The following is a 20,526-nucleotide window of genomic DNA, read 5'->3' as shown; positions in this document are numbered from 1 at the left end:
CCACTCAAAATTATCTCATTGTTTGGGGAACCGTGTCAACACTGTTTCACAACACAACAAACCCTCGCAATTCCTAGATACCAAGAGTTTACACAGTATTACTTCACAATGTATCTCCATGTTACCATGTTACAATGCAAGCTGTTGGTCAGATGTTTTGAGATCTTTAACAGTTTGTCCTCCACACACATATTCTTTCTTTTTCCATGAGGAGTCTATGTCTTTGGTTTCTTTTACTTTCTCATTAAGTAATTCTTTAGTTTCCTCTATTTTTTCTGAAAAACACACTCTTTCATGGTGCCATGAAGCTATCATCCAGTCAAAACCCATCTGGTTCACAAATAGGATTCAGGGAAGGAAATCTGTCATCCTTACCTGGTCAGGCCTATATGTGACTCCAAACCCATATCACTGTGGCTGACTTTTAACAGTCCTACGAAATGGTCCGTGAGACAGTTCAAGGGGAATTGGCCAGCTTACTTCCCATGAAATTTAAAAGAAACAAAAAGGTAACACACCTTCTGCAGTTGCTGTCTCACCTATTCCAGCGCTGGTGAAAAGACAGTTTAGCCGTGACAGTTAATTTTTTCATTGAAGCAGCGTTGTACCTCTATCAATCAGAAAGTTCTAAAGATCTGGCGAGTTCTAGTGATTGTAACCAGGTCAGCCAGGTAGACCTCACAGAATATGAGTTCCCTGATTGGGGCTATTAGTCCTGTCCAGTCAGGGAACCCTGGCTGACAGATAAAACCAGGACTGCTAGAGGTTCGGTTCACATACAGTCACAGAGTCATACAGCATGGAACAGACTCTTCACTCCAAACGGCCCATGCTGACCATCATCACAAACTTAACCAATCCCACCTGCCTGCGCTTGGCCCACATCCCTGCAAACATTTCTTATTCATGGGCTTATCCAAATGTCTTTTCAACATTGCATCTGTGAGCACATACACCACTTCCTCTGCAAGTTCATTCTACACATGAGCCACTCTCTGTGTAAAAAAAGTTGCCCCTTATGTCTTCATCTTTCTCCACTCACCTTAACAATGTCCCCTAGACTTGAAATCCCCCAGCCTAAGAAAAAAAGACACCTACCATTCATCTTACCTAAACCCCCCATGATTTTGTAAACGTCTGTAAGATCATCCCTCAACCTCCTACACTCCAGTTAAAATAGTCCCAGCCTCTTCCCGTAACTCAAACCCTCCATTCCCGGCAATGTCCTCTAAACCCTCTCCAGCTTAATAATATCCTTCCTATTACAGGGTGACCAGAACTGGATGCAGTACTCCAGAACAGGCCTCACCAACATCCTATACAACATATCATCCCAATTTACTAACCGCGCCTTCTATATTTATATCGAAATCATTCACATAAATGACAAAAGTGGACCAGCACCAATCCCTGTAGAACAAGGCTGGTCACAGACCTCCAATTCAAACAACAACCCTCCAGCACCCTCCGTCCCCTGCCATTAAGCCAATTTTGTATCCAATTTGCAAGCTCTCCCTGAATCCCATGTGATCTAACTTTACTAATTAATCTACCAGTAGAACCTTGTCAAATGCTTTACCAAGTAAACCATGTCCACTGCTCTACCATCATCAATCTTCTTGGTTACTTCCTGAAAAAGCTCAATTACGTTGGTGAGACATGATTCCCTTTCACTCTGACAGCTGGCTCTGAGGGAGCTGGGTCAGTGGCAAGGACTCTCCACGTGTAAATGAAGTATGAGTTGGCGATGGGACATCGGCCTCTGTGGAGTTATTTCAAGAGTCAAGGATCAAACAAATTTGCAGAGTAATAGTAGGTGCTACAGAAAGTAAACTATGATTAGTTTATAACTGTTTCTGAAGAATGGAATTGAGAATCTTCAAATTGTGTGATAGATTGGTGTTTGCTTCAAAGACTCTCATCTCACCACAACTGTCAAAAGTAGCTTTGTCTTATGCAAAAAAAAAGTGTTCAAAGAGAAATTCTCATTGGCAAAATTCACTTTCCAGCACTTATGTCCACTTATCAGAATCTTTACCCTTACAATCCAAGTTTCACTATTAAATCCATCAGGGTAACAGTTAATGCTCATCAGCTAAAATAATAATTGTTTATGAAGTGATTCTAATTGAGCATGATGACATATGCCAGTCAGACACAACAATTTCCTTCTTTTCAACCTGAGTTGAAGCCAACTGAATGATTTCTTGTCACTTGTATTTAGCAAACAAATTCAGTGAGAAGTGTAATTTATTGCCACACTCTGATGCCATTTTGAGTTACAGAAGGTATTAAGATATTACTAGAAATATAGATCTTTCTCCGTTCTGCGTGATGTCAGGGTGTGTGGGATGTCTTTGTAATAGACTCTGTGCCCATCAACAGTCCCGCAAAACAGTCCATACAAGGAGCCCCACACCGGGACCACTATCACCAGGAGCCCCACACCGGGACCACTATCACCACCACCAGGAGCCCCACACCGGGCCTACTGCACCACCACCAGGAGCCCCACACCGGGACCACTATCACCACCACCAGGAGCCCCACACCGGGACCACTATCACCACCACCAGGAGCCCCACACCGGGCCTACTGCACCACCACCAGGAGCCCCACACCGGGCCTACTGCACCACCACCAGGAGCCCCACACCGGGACCACTATCACCAGGAGCCCCACACCGGGCCTACTATCACCACCACCAGGAGCCCCACACCGGGACCACTATCACCAGGAGCCCCACACCGGGCCTACTATCACCACCACCAGGAGCCCCACACCGGGACCACTATCACCACCACCAGGAGCCCCACACCGGGACCACTATCACCAGGAGCCCCACACTGGGCCTACTGCACCATCACCAGGAGCCCCACACCGGGCCTACTGCACCATCACCAGGAGCCCCACACCGGGACCACTATCACCACCACCAGGAGCCCCACACCGGGCCTACTGCACCATCACCAGGAGCCCCACACCGGGCCTACTGCACCATCACCAGGAGCCCCACACCGGGCCTACTGCACCATCACCAGGAGCCCCACACCGGGACCACTATCACCACCACCAGGAGCCCCACACCGGGCCTACTGCACCACCACCAGGAGCCCCACACCGGGCCTACTGCACCATCACCAGGAGCCCCACACCGGGACCACTATCACCACCACCAGGAGCCCCACACCGGGCCTACTGCACCATCACCAGGAGCCCCACACCGGGCCTACTGCACCATCACCAGGAGCCCCACACCGGGCCTACTGCACCATCACCAGGAGCCCCACACCGGGACCACTATCACCACCACCAGGAGCCCCACACCGGGCCTACTGCACCATCACCAGGAGCCCCACACCGGGACCACTATCACCACCACCAGGAGCCCCACACCGGGACCACTATCACCACCACCAGGAGCCCCACACCGGGACCACTATCACCACCACCAGGAGCCCCACACCGGGCCTACTGCACCATCACCAGGAGCCCCACACCGGGACCACTATCACCACCACCAGGAGCCCCACACCGGGACCACTATCACCACCACCAGGAGCCCCACACCGGGCCTACTGCACCATCACTGATACAATGAACACTCCCGTCAATCGCCAGGAGAACAGATTCAGACTTTCTGCATTACCGCAGCTGGGACCCAACCTCCTCATTGTGACACAGAGTGTATCCTGCTGTTACCACCATCCAGCTATGCTTTAGAAAAATATTGCAGTTCCTATGAGAATCACCAATCATTGAAAGCTTCAGTTTGTAAGTTATGATATTGCTCTTTCTGTAAAACTGCAAGGGAAATTTTACAATAAAAAAGAAAATTTAACACAATATAATGTATAATATTCCCATTACGTTAAACAGGAGCTTAAACTGCAACAACATTGTTGTCAAATACAAACATCACTTGTCCCAGACAGAAAGGAGGAAATCTCTTAAACATTAGAAAGGATCTTTCTGATTCCTAGAGGTTGGGAACCCTGCAGTGAGTAACTCACCTCCTGACTCCCTCCTTCAATCTGCCCACCATCTACAAGGCACAAAGTCAGGAGTCCTATAGAATGCTCCCCACTTGCCTGGATGAGTTCAGGTCCAACAACAATCTAGAAGCATGATACCATCCAGGACAAAGTGTCCCGCTTGATTGGCAGCACATCCACAAGCATCCACTCCCTCCACCACTGACACTCAGTAGCAGCAGTGTATACCATCTACAAGACACACTGCAGAAATTTACTGAAGCTCCTTAGACAGCACCCTCCAAACCCACGACCACTTCCTTCTAGAAAGACAAGGGCAGCAGATACATGGGAACACCAGCTCCTGCAAGTTCCCATCCAAGCCACTCACCATCCTGACTTGGAAATGTATTGTCACTCCTTCGCTGTTGCTGGGTCAAAATCCCGGAATTCTGACAAGAACAAAATTGCTGGAAAAGCTCAGCAGGTCTGGCAGCATCTGTGGAGGAGAAAACAGAGTTAACATTTCGGGTCTGGTGACCCTTCCTCAGAACTCACCGGACCCGAAACATTAACTCTGTTTTCTCCTCCACAGATGCTGCCAGACCTGCTGAGCTTTTCCAGCAACGTTGTTTTTGTTCCTGATTTACAGCATCCGCAGTTCCTTTGGTTTTTATCCTGGAATTCTAAGGTCATTGTGAGTCTACTGCCAACACACGAACTGCATTGGTTCAAGAAGGCAGCTCACCATCACCGTCTCCAGGCCACAAGAGATGGGCAATAAAATACTGCCCCAACTAGTGATGCTCTATCCCATGAATGAATAAAAATTGAAATAAAGAACAAATATTAATTTACGAAAACATGTGAGCCATGGAAAACTGTGGCACAGTGATGTATGTAGCAGTAATTCACAGGAGGTCCTGCGTTCAAATCTTTACTCCCCTAAAAATGGACAAACCAGTAGTACTTGGAAACTAATGAACTACATTCTGAAGTGTACAAGACAAATTGGACCAGTTTGTTAGTTCCACTGAGTTTTCCTCTTGGGCTACAGAAAGTGGCGAAGTTTTAATCTAGTTATGAAAAGCTTGTGAAAACTCACTCAGTTTCCATTTCAGGAGGGAGATCTCCCGTCCTCCCCGGTGTGGAGTACATGTGACTTCTGACCCCGTATCACTGTGGTTCCCTCTGAAATAACCTGGTAGCTTACTCAGTTGAATCAAACCATTGTGAAGGTTAAGAAGCAGGATAAAGCAGACTGATAGTACTGTGGATAGGCTGTCACCCCACAGACAGCAAGGTGTAAAGCAGGCAGCTTTCCAACACCTTCTCCAGGGCAATTAGGGATTGTCATTTATAACAAAGGAGAAACAAAATTGGTTGAATTATTGAATTGAGTGGTTACCTGTAACTTACACGGGTTATTTCTCTGTTACAGATGGAAGTGTGCTAATTAAGGAAAATCACAGACAAACGGAGTGCAATTTCTTTTACTTCGTAACATATGGGAAGTGATGAGACATGTTTTGCTCAAAGGCAGATGTGCTGCATTTTGACAGTGAAGGAGGAAATTGGGTGTGGGAGTTGGACACTGTAATGCGTTTTGCACTTGTTAAATTTTAGCAGATATAACAGATTTCACTGTGCATAATAATGAGATCGAATACATCAATAGTGAAACGTTGAGCAAAATGAGAGTCGTTATATTTGTAAAATCAGAAAACAAAGGCTAAATTGTATTTATTAGAAGTGTTTGTGAAGCTTTTCTTTGATTATCAGGAGTGACTTGCCTCTTAGGAATGGTTGTACAAAACCCATGCCAAATAATTTAGAGATAAATATCATTATTAAACAATCGATCATATTCTCAAGAAATGCAGTGATTGCTGCTAAGTAAGTAGGAGTCGGAGTAGGCCATTCATATTTCTTTCACAGAATCATTTAACTAAACTCAGAGAAAAAATGTTCTCAGTTTTTGCTGCAAATACTTTAATGGCTTTCTTGTAGTTACATTGTTCTTGAGAAAGGTTTGCTCTGTATAAGGGCAGCACTGGATTATATAACGTCAGCGGTATGGCAGTTTGGATCTCATCCCAACACTCTCAATGTGCTCTCTACTAATGTCAGTCTCCAGAAGCAACTTACTCTCCAAAAACCAAAACTCGGCAAGAGGTTATCTGGGTCAGCAAGGAGGTATTAAACCATTTGTGCGTTGCACTGTCAGTAGCACAGACTGCATACTGTGTTCTGTGGATTTTTCTAACAGCTCAGCAACACGAAACTGCTAAAGAGATAGTAAGAACTGCCAATACTGGAGTCAGGGATATCACAGTGTAGAGCTGGAGGAAGACAGCAGGCTCAGCAGCATCAGAGGAGCAGGAAAGCTGACCTGATACATCAGCTTTCCTCTCCCCCGATGTTACCTTGCCTGCTCTGTTCTTCCAGCCCCACACTGTGATATCTATAAGCTGCTAAAGAGTCTAGTTCAGGGCTAACTAATGGTTTGGCCTTGATCCAAGCCTGCAGAAGTCAAAGAAACATAGGAAGTAGGCCATTCAACTGTTTGCGTCTGCCGTACCATTCAAAAAGATCATGGTGGGCTGTGGCTAAACTCCATGTGCCTTGGGCTCATTTCCCTTGAGAGCCTTGCTTAATAAAAAGTTGCCTGTCTCACACTTAGATATAACAATTGAATGAGCATCAACTACCATTTGAGGAAGAGATTACCAAACCCTTGTATGTTGAACAGCTTTCTCGCATCTCTTTTCAAAACTAGGGAGCACATTTTTACGGTGAGAGGAGAGAGATTTTAAAAAGACGTGACAGGCACATTTTTTACACAGAGGGTGGTTTGTGTGTGGAATGAACTTCCTGAAGAAGTGGTGGGTGTGGGCACAGTTACAACGTTTAAAAGATATTTGGATAAGTACATGAATAGGGATTTGGGCCTGGAGCAGGCAGTTGGGGCTAGTTTAGTTTGGGATTATGTTCAGCATGGGCTGGTTGGATTGAAAAGTCTGTTTCTGTGCTCTATGACTCTATGACTGTATGACTTTCCTGAATGAACTGGTCCTAATTCTGAAACTATATCCCCCTAGTTCTAGAATCTTCAATCAGTGGAATTATTTTAGACTTTATCTGCTCTGCTTTTCCCTGTTACTGAAGACTTTGAGCAGGTCACCCTTTAGCCTTCTAAATTGTAGTAAATAAAGGCCGAATTTTCCTAATCTTGCCACGTAACTTAACACCTGAAGTCTGAGTATCACCGTTGTACACCTGAGGTGAACTCCCTCATAACATTCATAATTCTTCGTAAGGTGTAATTCCCTGGTCTGCTCTCAGTATCCCGCGTGGGGTCCAACTACGGTTTTGTATAACTGCAGCATTATGTCTGTATCCCTAACCCCAACCCTTTCAATATAGAGGCCTGCACTCCATTAGCCTTCTTGACTATTTTTAACATGTGTTCATGGCATTTTAAAGAGTTATGCACTTAAATCCCCAAATTTCATTGGACATCCACGGTATTTAACTGTGTGCCTTCTAAAAAATACCCTGGTCTATCCTCTTTCGGCCTGAAACGGGTAACATCACACTTACTTATATTAAAATCCATCAGCCGTAGCTTTGCCCATTTTCCCAATCTATCAATGTCCTGTTGTAAATTTTTGCTGTTGTCAACACTGTCTAAAATGCTGCCTAATTTTGTGTCATCAGCAAATTTGGATAAATGGCTTTTTATGCCATTATCCAAATTATTAACGAATATTGTAAATTGCTGAGGCTGCCACTAATCACATCCTGCCAGTTTGAGCACTTAGCCATTATTCCAACTCTCTTCTCCTGCTACTCTCTGCTACTCAACCAATTTCTATCCATGCCAGTAATTTGTCCTCAGTTCTGAGGGCTTCTAGCTGAGCTAACAGTCTCTTGTGTAGGACCTTATCAAAATCCCCTGGAAGTTCATATAGGCAATGTCCATCAACTTACCTCTGTCCACCACCTTTGTCACCGCTCCAAAAGACTCTTGTGTGATTTCTGACCCCACTTACCTTTAGATACGATATTTTGTTTGCAACATTTGCAGTCTGTAATCAACAACTAACAGAGTAAATGGTTGGATCAGTAGTTTTTTTCTCAAACATTTTTAAAGTAGAGAACACTACCTGGTGATGTTACTTCAATTTATGATATTAAACCACTTTTGCTGGGTGGTGGGGGGAAATTCCAGCTTGCATCTGGACCATGTACAATTTTGGGGTCCTTACCTGAGCAACAATTTTCTGGCTTTGGAAGATGGCACAAAGGTTGGTTCTTGTGAGTAAAGGGGTCATCTTCCAAAAAAAAAGTTGACAAAATCAGAAGTCACGTGACCCCAGGTCATAGCCCAACAGGCTTATTTAAAATCACAAGCTTTTGGAACTCTGCTGTTTCGTCAGGTGAAGCTGCTCGCCTGATAAAGGAGCAAGACTTCAAAAGCTTTAGATCGCAAATAAACCATTTGGATTCAAACCTACTGTCACATGATTTCAAATTTCCTCACCCCAGCCCAACACCAGCATCTCCACATCATAACTACTCGTGTGATATTGAAAAATGTTGTTGAAGTGAACAAAGCAAAGACATTGCTTAATGACCATTAGTTTACAATGTAAACTTTTGTTGTAACCTAGTCAACTGTGTGACCTCGATTTATTTTGGTGGCTGATCTTTTGAATAAACCTGTTGAACTATAACCTGGTATTGTGCGACTTTTGACTTTGTCCACCCCAGTCCAACACCAGAATGTGCACATCAAGGAAAGGTTGAGCAGATTGAGCTTATACTCATTGAAGTTTGATGAGTACTTGCACCATTATTAAACTCCAATAGTACATGTAAGACACCATAGAAGGATGGTGCATACATAATGAAAAGAGCAGCAGAGAACTGTGTGAGATAACTCATTATTAAACTCCAGTAGTACATGTAAGACACCGTAGAAGGATGGTGCATGCATAATGAAAAGAGCAGCAGAGAGCTGTCTGAGATAACTCATTAGAGCTCACTGTCAGAAACCCTCCATGAAACCCCACAAAATTTATACTTGCCAATTTTTGATTGCATAGTGTTTTGTCTTACCAACCAATATTTGGACAATCTGCCAATTAGTCTTCTTCTGAATTTGATAATTGGCCAAAGTAGATTTAAGAAAACATTCTGCAGATTTTTTATATTCTTCTTAGTCTTGGCAGATACCTTCCCTTTAACTTTCCACCAACATCCATATATGGAAGTAACTTCTAGAAACACAAGTGAATGTATCCCATACACCATCCAGCATGGATAGACCCCCTGAGTGGCTACTCAGCTGTTGCATGAACATGTATTTGTTATTTTCCAAGCAAAACAATTGTATATGTTCATACAGTTTAGACATTTTGTGAACAATCTTTATATCTTTGCTTGAATAAGGTCGGCACAACATCGAGGGCCAAAGGGCCTGAACTGTGCTGTTATGTTCTATGTTCTATGTTCTAAATTAAATTAATTTGCGATTTCAGGGCTTGGCTAATCTGTTTCTGATACTGAGCTATAACTCAATATAAAGCAGTGTCTCCTTTTCAAATTTTGTTGTGCATATTGGAAGAAAGGAAAGAAATTGATTTACTACTCCGAACTCAATCTTAAAACTTTCTTCAGTTTCCATCTCATTAATTGTTTTATTCGTTTTTTCCGTTTTTATTAGCTACTTGCAAAATGGGAACCCAAAACCTAAACGAAACAGAGGAAAAATTGACATAATGGTAAGTTCCTTAAGTAACACACTGAGAATGTTACTATATTGTGTTAATTCTTCCACGGAAAACCGCATTTATTACTGGGCAATGCAGTCACCTTCAAAATTATTGCTGTGTTAGAGACAAAAGCTATTGCTTTCATTCACATTTTGTTCTCCTTTACTTTAAAAGAGTTCAAAGAGTTAATGAAAGACTGTCAGTTGTTCTAATTTACTGAGATGAGAAGAAATTTCTTAACCTAAACAGTGGTGAGCCTGTGAAATTCTGTTACTGAAAATGTTTGAGGCCAAAACATTGAATGTTTTATAAAAGGAGTTAGATATAGTTTTTAGAGCTAAAGGGACCAAAACGTATGTGGGGAGGGAGCAAGAAAAGGAGCTGGAAGATCAGCCGTGATTATATTGAATGGCAGAACTAGGTTTGAAGGGCCGAATAGCCAACTTCTGCTCTTATTTTCAATGTTTCTGCGTTTAATGTCTCCAGTAGTAACAGTGAGGCCATTTTATGATAGTTTCATGTTTAAACTGGTTTCATTTGGTGTCTTAGCGAGATATAATATCTTTCTTAGGATTAAATTTCTGAGATAGATTCTCACTTTATATTTTGGTCAGTGTCAAGATCTGAATGGATTGTAGGAAAGATTCTTGTTGTAAATATTAGTTAGGCTAAGAATCAGTTATTTGATGTATTCTTAGATATGAGATTTGGAATAGACTTTGTGAAAATTAACTTGGTCACGTTAAAAATGTTTCTGGGGACTGCACATTACCAGTAACAGGCTGTTTCGTTCTCACTGACTTTCATGGAAGGTTTCTTTCTACAAGAACTGTGAGCTTTCTCACAAGATTGTCCCAAACGTGCTGCATTAACTGTGCACCATGCCCCTCTGGTGACAGTGATACAGAGCATTTGGAAACACTACTGGGATGCCATGGTGGATAAGAGGGGCCTGGGAGCTCTCAAATGGGGGATTTCAGGTGGGCTTGGGGCAATTAAAAGTGTCAGACTTTCACTGATTTGAAAATGCCATCCACAGGCTTCAGTCTGCATTTCATCAGCAGATCATTCATTAGCCAAAAATGCACGTTCAGAAAAATTGCCTTGTGCAATCATGTCCATTGTATTCTGCACACTAATTGCCTCCCCATCATGTCTGCTAGACAAAAGTAATCAGACAAAGGCACTTAAAAAATGGCATCTGAGGTTTCCATTTCACAAATACATTCTGTAGGAAGCCCTGGAATACAATGCTATTTACCGAAGTGAAAGCTTATTGATGGTGATAGATCACAAATGACACCTATGTGTCCTCAGTAACGTTGCCTCCTCTGCTTCCCTCTGTATCTAAGGGAAAACCCACCTTCTGCTGCTAGAGGGTGGGCTGGAGGAGCCTGTGGTTGGCCCTATTGGCTTGGAAGACTTGCATGGCCAACTCCCAGTGCTTTTGGGCCACAGGAACCAAGTCCAGGGAAAATCTCAGCCCAGCTGCAGGTTTGTCTTCCTTGGGCTAATCTTCCACAGGCTCTGGGATGGGTGACAGGGATTGGTTTGTCAGATTATCGGGACTGAGTTTTAACCAGTAAGAGAATTGACTGAGGTGGAAGTCTCAGAGCGGGTGGAGGGGGCAGACATTCTCTGAAGGTTCAGTAATTACCTCCTGAGCTGAGAGTCTCCCACACTGCTATCATCTTAGCAGAGGTTTGTTGGGTGCCTGGATATGTGAAGAGAGGAAACTGGTTGCTTACAAGCGTTAACAGTTGGTGCAGATTAAGAACATTCTTGACCTAGTGGGTACTGTCGAGCAGCACAGGGAAACCTCTGGGGTTGTTTGACCATTGAGGTCCCAGATGGGTGGCCATAATTGTCTCATGTGAGATTGAGGATTTTCTTCTTTCCTACAAGGAGGGAACAGCCGGATGTGTGACACCATATGATTATCTCGAACCTCTGGAGCCTTGTGAGATAATTTCTCCTGTCATTAATCAGCAGGAGGGATGGAATGTGAAGGAAATGGATACAAGAATGGTTAGTGGTGGACCAGGAGAGATGGTGAGGTTTCCCCAGCCAGTGTGTAGGAGGTTCAGAGGGTAGGGAGGGTTAGTAGCTTGAGAGGTTGAGGACAAGGAAGGTAAGAACTATTGAGTGGGCATGGAGCAGGCAATGGTGAGGGCTGTAGTCCACAAGCCTGGCTCAGTGGTATGAGCGGTGGCAGAGATTGAGTGAGTCGTGCCCCTGAGAGTGGGAATGTCAGGGACAGGGAGAAAACAATGATACGTATTCTTGCAGAGTGTAGAACCTCATTAACCTTCTCTATGAACTTCAAAACATTTGTTTCCACTCAGGACATGGCCCTGACCCGGTCTGCACCCAGGCTCCTGTGGTTGTGCATGTGGCATCCTGTAATGGGCAGTAGGAAAAAGGGACTGTCTTTCTCATTTCCACTCCATCCACCAACTCCTGCAGGTCCCTGTTGCAGGGCAGAGAGTAAGCTCCATTTGTTCAGTGATTACAGCCAAGCTCCACTGTGTTGCGGCCAGTTCTTAGCTCACAGCATCTGAGGTGGGTCCCAGCAGCATCAAACATGTCCCCATCTCTGAAAACCAGAGTCCCAGAGAAAGGTGCCCAAGAGCCAATGAAATGAAGGACAGGAGATTGCTGGTAAAAGGTCATCGCGAGCGAGGACAGACCAAGCACCATGAATCTCACTCGACTAAACGTTAACCGAAAAAGCAAACAGTCTGTCTCTCCCTGTGTTTGTGTTCATCACTGTATCTGGCAATTAATATATTGAAATTACACTGTGCAAGGATTTGGTCTTGAATACTTAATTCATGTTTTATTCATTTCCTTTCTGCGTTTTGTTTCACAGAGACACTGAACCATTTATTTTCACTAAATTATCTCCTTTCTTAAAATAGCAGTTACAGAAATTGCATAATAACAGACCAAATATATGTGCCATTATCTTCATACAGAAATTTAATGGCTACATTTTGATATGAATTGTGTGAGAATGTTACTTTCGATCTTACTTTGAATGCTGTAATTGGAAATATCACTAGTATTGTTTTCATCTGCCCCCACGGATTTCATTCCTTAGCCACCAATTTCATTTCAGCCTGTCCCCTCACCTCACTCCTGCCTCCAGCTGAACCAGGTCCCTTGCAGCTGAAATCCTCAGATCCTGATTTGAAAGTTCCTTTGTTTTATAATTATACTTCATTTTCAATCCTTCTTAGTTCAACTGTATCTAAAGCCCTGCCCTCTATCTCCTAACTCACACCAAGCCCGAGTTGCCCAACACCTCGGTGTGTACCTCTTGGCTGACAGTGCTTTCTGATCCAGTGAAGCCTCAAGAATCTTTCCCTTGCATCCAGGTCCATGGCCTTATCTCTACCTTTCTCCATTCCCTCCTCCAGCAATAACGCCCTCTGAGAGCCCCACCTTCCTCTGATTCTGGCCTCCTGCCCATCTGGCTTCCTTTGCTCCACACTACACAGCTGTGTCCCCAGGCTATGGAATGCCCTACCTAAAACTCCCAGCTTCTGTCTCCTTATAGGGCTGCATGTTAGTCCCTATCTCTTTCCATTTGCACGTGCCGCAGTGTCATATACATTTGATGATGCTCTTGAGTAGCACCTTGGAATGCTTTGCTATAGTAAAGGTTCTGTGTAAATGCAACAAGCTGTTGTTGTATATCATCAGCCCACATTGTTCTCCCAAGAATTTATTGGCAGCAACAAGAGAAGACCTTTTAAACCAAAGGCCAATCAGGTCCTGTCACTGCCTGGGCCTCAGCTGCAGAGATCTCAGTGGGTTTATCTGTGTCTCAGAACCCTCTCAGGCTGACAATGGTGAGGAATGCTCTCGATCTGAAATATTAATGTTTGAAAGCCTCTTCGAAACCCAATCCCTCCCCTACCTGGGAGCTCTTTGGGCATAAGGAGAAAATTGGAAGGAATAAATTACTGCTCTTTTTAAAAAAATGCGAACCCGATTGTTATGATGTCAACAGCAACATGTTGAGACATGTTTCCCTGTGAGGTGAGCCGTGTCACATTGTTGAAGTCAGATTATTTTACTCAGTCAGCTGCAATTTAAATTAGTGATGTTTCATTTCCCTTCTTTTGGAACTAACACAATTAAGCTCTGGTTTCTTGAACTGATATATGAATGTTCCTTTGCTGCAAGCACCTGTCTGTGTTTGTTGGCCTGTTACTATCTCACCAACTCTTACTGAAAACTGTGTGGCATTGCCTCTCAGGATAATGCAATATATATTTGCAGTTTCTGCCCTGGCAGATACCACAGCTTGTAATATTTTGCAAGCAACTAACAAAGCACACAATTATAAATGAGGAAAATTATTATATATACAACATTATTATTATATACAAAATACCTTGCAAGAACTGACAAACACTACATTGGACAAACAGGCAGAAAGCTAGCCACCAGGATACATGAACATCAACTAGCCACAAAACGACATGACCCACTATCACTCGTATCCTTACATACAGATGAGGAAGGACACCACTTTGATTGGGACAACACATCCATCCTAGGACAAGCCAAACAGAGACACGCACGAGAATTCCTAGAAGCATGGCATTCCAACCGGAACTCCATCAACAAACGCATTGATTTGGAGCCAATCTACCATCCTCTGAGAAAAAGAACAGGAAAAGACATCACCAACACAGGAAATGACATCACCAACACAAGAAAACCTAACCAGATAAATAGAAAGCGGGACATAACACCAGCGCTTCATCGGAGGCTCACTGATGATGTTACCTAGAATGGTGACGAAATGTCTGAAAACTAACCTTCCAGCTCAGCAAGCAAACTCATATCCATGAGAAAACATTCAAGTGAATGATCTGTGAGAACTGAAAAGAATCTGAATTTTACTTTCATGGATTTAAGAGATGATCAGAAACGGGGGCACAGCCACCTGTAGTGATTGTAATGAGGATTCATAGAATATAAGTTGGCTAATTAGGGCTGTGAACCTGGTCCAATCAGGGAGCACTGACTGACAGATAGAAACACAAGTGTTGGTGGTTTTGTTCACTGTTACAGCTGGTCTGAAGGCACTGGATCAGTCTCAAGGACTCTCCATGTGTAAGTAAAGAGTGACTTAGTGATGAAATACCGGCCTCTGTGGAATCATTTCAGCCACCAACAAATTTATGCTCAGCACACAGACTGAAATTGTTGAGAATGCACATTAATATGATGTCTTTTCTTCAGAATGAGCTCTTGTTTGGCAGTTAAGTTGTAATTGGAAATGGAATCATTGTTGTACAGGGAGCAGTAAGATTTATAGCTGGCCTGATCTCACCAGGAGGAGGTGGCAGTGAGACCACCTGATGGCCCTGGGCCTAACTTGGTATCTCCTTCCTTGAAAGCAAGAAGTAGATTTTTCAGGGAGGGTGAGGTGAACACTGGCATCAAACTCTCCCTGAGCTGGTGGTTTGCTGTGGAGAGGGCAATGGAAGTTGCTGGGCATTTGGGATTGGAGAGCCTTGAATAGTCCTGTTTCTGCCACTGCCCTCAAAGTTTGCTGCTCCCCACTGCGTGCGAACGCGCACACACACACATTCCTGTTATTTTCACAGGCATGGGATGTCAAATTTCTCTGTTTTTGTAATAGTGCATGAAGCACAATGTCTCTGTTCCTGAATGCAAATTTCTCTTCATTAGTAAAAATAAGATAGATGTGATGAACATTGTGGACAGTTTTGCCCTCGTGTGCAGTTTTCAAAACTATAACCTCAGCAGTATTTTGAAGCTTTAGTGAGTATTCACAGCAGTGATGAGGATAATTTCAGACTCTGTGGCACTGGGTTATGAAGCAATAGTCAAAACTGAATCTATTTTTATTAAAGAAAAAAAAGATTGAGAAAATATACCCATATTTTCAAAATATTGAGAAGAAAGTACAATATAGATATAATCAGATTATTTTTAACTTGGTCTGTCAGTGCTGAGCTACAGGATATATGTCGAAAATTATCAAGCCTCGGGCAAGACTTGAGATTAGAAGGAAGGTTTTATTCCCCACAGGAGAGTGAATCTGTGAAATGGGCTGTCAGACTGAGAAATGAACAGGCGGGTGACGAGAACTTTTACAAAAAAGCTGGGGTGGGCTTTAATGTACCCAATGCCAACTCTATTGCAAGAGATTAAATCTGAATTTAAAATATCAAAATTATTACTAAAATTATAATCTATTTCAAATGTATTTTAATTGGGTGAAACTAACTTAAATGATTCAAACTGGCACCTTCTTTCAACTTAGGCTGACAATGTATCATAAAATTGTTGTGACAACAAATTCATTGTAAGTACTTTTATCACAGCCATCAAGCTTTGTGAGAGCAGTGTTTAAATGAAAACCCATAGATCATTGCTTGTTGAAGTTATTTTGACCTTCTAGCTCGCTTAATGTTGGCTTGTAAAAGTTGAAGTCAGACTGGGAATCATGGCATCGTTCTCTAAGGGCTGCTCAGTGTAAACTTCACCAATTAAAAAATAGTAGACCTTTGGAACAGTCATTAAGCAAGGAAATGATAGGGAGCCGGTTCTGCATGTCCAAAGGCTCTAGAGATGTTAGACAATCGTCCTGAAATGCAAATATATAGACATCTATGAATGGTTTTATGTGTTTCATTGTCAATCTCAACCGATGATTGCTGACAAGATGTTCTCTGGTTGTCAAGAATTTATATTTGTTCATGTTGATCAAACTGGGGGAATCCCATGTCCACGCTAACAGGTTGTAATTGGCTCTGTTTCAGAGATATTAGTTATTAGATACACCACAGGTTACTATACAGATGTCAATGTAAGAGATCAATAACATCATTGACATTGAAACCACACTCGCTGGGTGCATTGTGAGATCCCAATGAGGCTCAGTCTAGCAGCAGCCAATCTGCCATTTTCCTGTCACCATAACCGAGTAGCTATTTATTTTGGGGAGGTGGGTTCCGGACGTGGTGAGACTACCTGTCATTGTGAGATAGACAGCCAATCAGACGTGGTAACAGCCTTGCTGAGGGCACTGATGAGGATTTTCCAATCAGCCTCCAGTTTTGTTTTTAATTGTTTTACACCATGAGAGCATTGCTGACTGGGCCAACATTTATTGCTGTGGGTCAGGAGTCACATGTAGGCCAGACCAGCTAAAGATGACAGTTTCCTTCCATAAAGGGCATTAATGAACCAGATGGGTTTTTCCAGCAATTGACAATGGATTCATGGCCATCATTAGATCCATAATTCCAGGTATTCCGGTGAATTCAAATTCCACCATTTGCCATGGTAGGATACAGACCCAGGTCCCCAGAATATTACCTGGGTCTCTGGATTAACAGTCCAGTGATAATACCACTAGGCCATTGCCTCCCCTAGAACTACATATCCACCTTCCCTACAGATCTAGCAACTCAAGACTGGGCATGCACGAGGTGCTGTGGGCCATCAACAGCAGCAGAATTGTACTCCAGCACAATCTGTAACCTCATGACACAACATATTCCCCACTCAACTATTACTATCCAGCCAGGGGATCAATGGATGGTGCAGGAGGGCAAGCCAGGAGCAGTGCCAGCCTATCTAAAAATGAGATGTCCAGCTACCAAACAGGACTACCTGTGTTCCAAACAGCAAAAGCAACAAGTGACAAATTGAGCTGAGTGATTCCATCACAAATGGTCAGATCTAAGCTCCGCAGTCCTGTCACATCCAGTCATTGATGGTGGTGGACAATTAAACAGCTCACTGGAGGAGGAGGCCTCACAAATATCCCCATCCTCAATGATGGAACAGCCCAGAACATCAGTGCAAAAGGTAAGGCTGAAGTATTCGCAGCAGTCTTCAGCCAGAAGTGCCGAGTGGATGATTCATCTCAGTCCCCTCCAGTGGTCCCCAGCATTACAGATATCAGTCTTCAGCCAATTTGATTCCTTCCCTGTGATAGCAAGAAAGGAGGTACTGGATATTGCAAAGGCAATGGGCCCTGATAACATTCAGGCAATAGTACTGAAGACTTGTGCTCCAGAATCTGCCACTCCCTTAGCCAAGCTGTTTCAGTATCCCGACAATGTGGAAAATTGCCCAGGTATACTTTGTACATGAAAAGCGGGACAAACCCAAACCAATCAATTATGGCCTCATCAGTCCACTCTTGATCATCAGTGAAGTGATGGAAGGTGTCAGTAACAGTGCTACCAAGCAGTACCTGCTCAGCAATAACCAGGGTAGTGTCCTGGGCCCAACCACATTCAGCTGCTTCATCAGTAACCTTCCCTCAGTCGCAAGGTCAGAAGTGGAGATGTTCATCAGTGATTGTACAATGTTCACTACTCATGACTCCTCAGATACTGAAGCAGTCTGTGTTCAAATACAAAACGATCTGGACATTATCCAGGCATGAGCTGACCACTCACAAGTAAAATCGGTGCTGCACAAATGCCAGGCTATGAACAACTCCAATATGAGGTAATTTAATCACCACCCCTTGGCATTATGATGGTGTTACCATCACCAAAACCCCCACTATCAGCATCCTGGGGCTTACCAATGAGCAGAAGCTCAAGTAGACTCATTGCTTAAATAAAATGGCTGCAAGAATAGGTCAGAGGCTATGAATACTGCGATGAGTAACTCACCTCCTGCCTCTCTCAAACCTGTCCACCATCTAGGCACAAGTCAGGAGTGTGATGGAATACTCTCCACTTGCCTGGATGGGTGCAGCTCCAACAACACTCCAAGCTTAACACCGTCCAGGACAAAGCAGCTGCTTCACTGGCACGACACCCATAAATATCCCCTCCCTGCATCATCAGTGCTCAGTAGCAGCAGTGTGTACTATCCACAAGATGCACTGTAGAAATTCACCAAAGATTTTGAGACAGCAAATTCCAAACCTCCGAGCACTTCTATCTTGAAGGACAAGGACAGCAGATACATGGGGACACCAACATCTGTAATTTCTCCTCCAAGTCACTCACTATCCCGACTTGGAAATATATCACCATCGCTGGGTCAAAATCCTAGAATTCCCTACCTAAGGGCATTGTGCGTCTATTTAGAGCAAATGGACTACAATGGTTCAAGGTGGCAGCTTACCACCATCTTCAAAAGGGGGCACCTAGGGACAGGCAATAAATGCCGACTCAGACAGCACTGCCCATGTCCCACACGTGAATAAATAAAAAGGAAGAGATGGCTCACACAGAATGTTTCACTGCTATCATGGGGTTAATCCAATCTGTGAATTTGAGTGTGTATTAGACCTAAGGATCTAACTAAGTCCCTAAATAATTTAAGAGGTCTCATTATCCCATGCCAACCCAGTGAAGAAACTTTGCCACAAGTTACAAAGGCAAAAGATTTCACCACCCTCAATAGTTCCTGGCAAATGCAGCAGGGTGAAAGCAGCAGCTTTCTAATCAAACCCAAAACAGAAAGTGCAGGAGCAACTCAGCAGGACTAGCAGTATCTGTGGAGAAAGAAGCAGTTAACATCCTGAGTCCAGTAGCCCTTCTTCTGAACTGATACAGGCTTGGAAAAGATGGTATTTATTCGGATGACAGCGATTGAGTGGGTTTGTAAAAGGGTGGGTGGATAGGTGGAGATGGAGCCCAGAGAGAGAGAGAGACAGAGAGGCAGAAAGTTTGGCAGGCAGTGGGATGGTTGAGAGAAAGCCAACCAAAGATTTTTTGTTTTATTTTAGCTTTCTAGCCATAGAATCCCTACAGTGTGGAAACAGGCCAACTGCCCCAACAAGTCCACAGCATCCCACCCAGACCCATCCCTTTCCCAGCACATATATGGGAGGAAACTGGAGCGCCTAGCGGAAACCCACACAGACAATGTGCAAACTCCACACAGACAGTTGCCCAAGGGTGGACTCGAACTGTGAGGCAGTGCTAACCACCACTGTGTTCTGGATATTAGTTGCATTTGCATCCGGGGCTCTACCACAACAGAACAACAATATATCCATATCAAGAAAGAGTGGCTGATCTTTGGTTGATTTTCATAAATGCATATTTGGAAGAGTTAAAGTGATAGTCACGAGCAATCTGAATCTGTATCAAACCATTTTCTTCAAGCCACTACTTTCTGCTCCAAAGTTACAGAGGTACCATCTAGATGTGGCATTCAAGCAAGGGAAGCAGATGTACAGAGATAATGGGAACTGCAAATGCTGGAGAATCCCAGATTACCGGGTGTGGGGCAATGAACACAGCAGGCCAAGAGGCATCTTAGGAGCAGGAAAGCTGACATTTCAGGCCTTGGCCCTTCATCAGAAATGGGTGAGGGGGATACCGTTCTGAAATAAATAGGGAGAGAGGGGAGGCAGATCGAAGATGGATAGAGGAGAAGATAGGTGGAGAGGAGACAGACAAGTTAAAGAGGTGGGGATGGAGCCACTAAAGGTGAGTGTAAGTGGGGAAGTAGGGGGGAGATAGGTCAGTCCAGGGAGGACAGACAGGTCAAGGGGACGGGGTGAGGTTAGTAGGTAGGAAATGGGGGTGCAGCTTGAGGTGGGAGGAGAGGATAGGTGAGAGGAAGATCAGGTTAGGGAGGCGGGGACGAGATTGGATGGTTTTGGGATGCGGTAGGGGAAGGGGAGATTTTGAAGCTTGTGAAGTCCACATTGATACCATTGGGCTGCAGGGTTCCCAAGAGGAATATGAGTTGCTGTTCCTGCAACCTTCGGGTGGCATCATTGTGGCACTGCAGGA

At 43.9% G+C, this 20,526-nt stretch overlaps 1 protein-coding gene across 1 annotated transcript in view; it reads left to right on the top strand.

Moving 5' to 3' along the window:
• Positions 1-20,526, top strand: part of dcdc2b (doublecortin domain containing 2B) — an 89,411-nt gene that overhangs the window by 22,330 nt on the left and 46,555 nt on the right. The window contains exon 6 of the mRNA XM_048558296.2: positions 9,706-9,763. Within this exon, the coding sequence (XP_048414253.1) occupies positions 9,706-9,763 (58 nt within the window). The remainder of the gene's footprint in view (positions 1-9,705; positions 9,764-20,526) is intronic.

This window comes from Stegostoma tigrinum, chromosome 24 (assembly GCF_030684315.1).
Source record: "Stegostoma tigrinum isolate sSteTig4 chromosome 24, sSteTig4.hap1, whole genome shotgun sequence".
In the NCBI taxonomy this organism is placed as follows: domain Eukaryota; kingdom Metazoa; phylum Chordata; class Chondrichthyes; order Orectolobiformes; family Stegostomatidae; genus Stegostoma; species Stegostoma tigrinum.
Note: the sequence above shows the minus strand (reverse complement) of the source record. Positions and strands in the feature narration are given on the sequence as shown.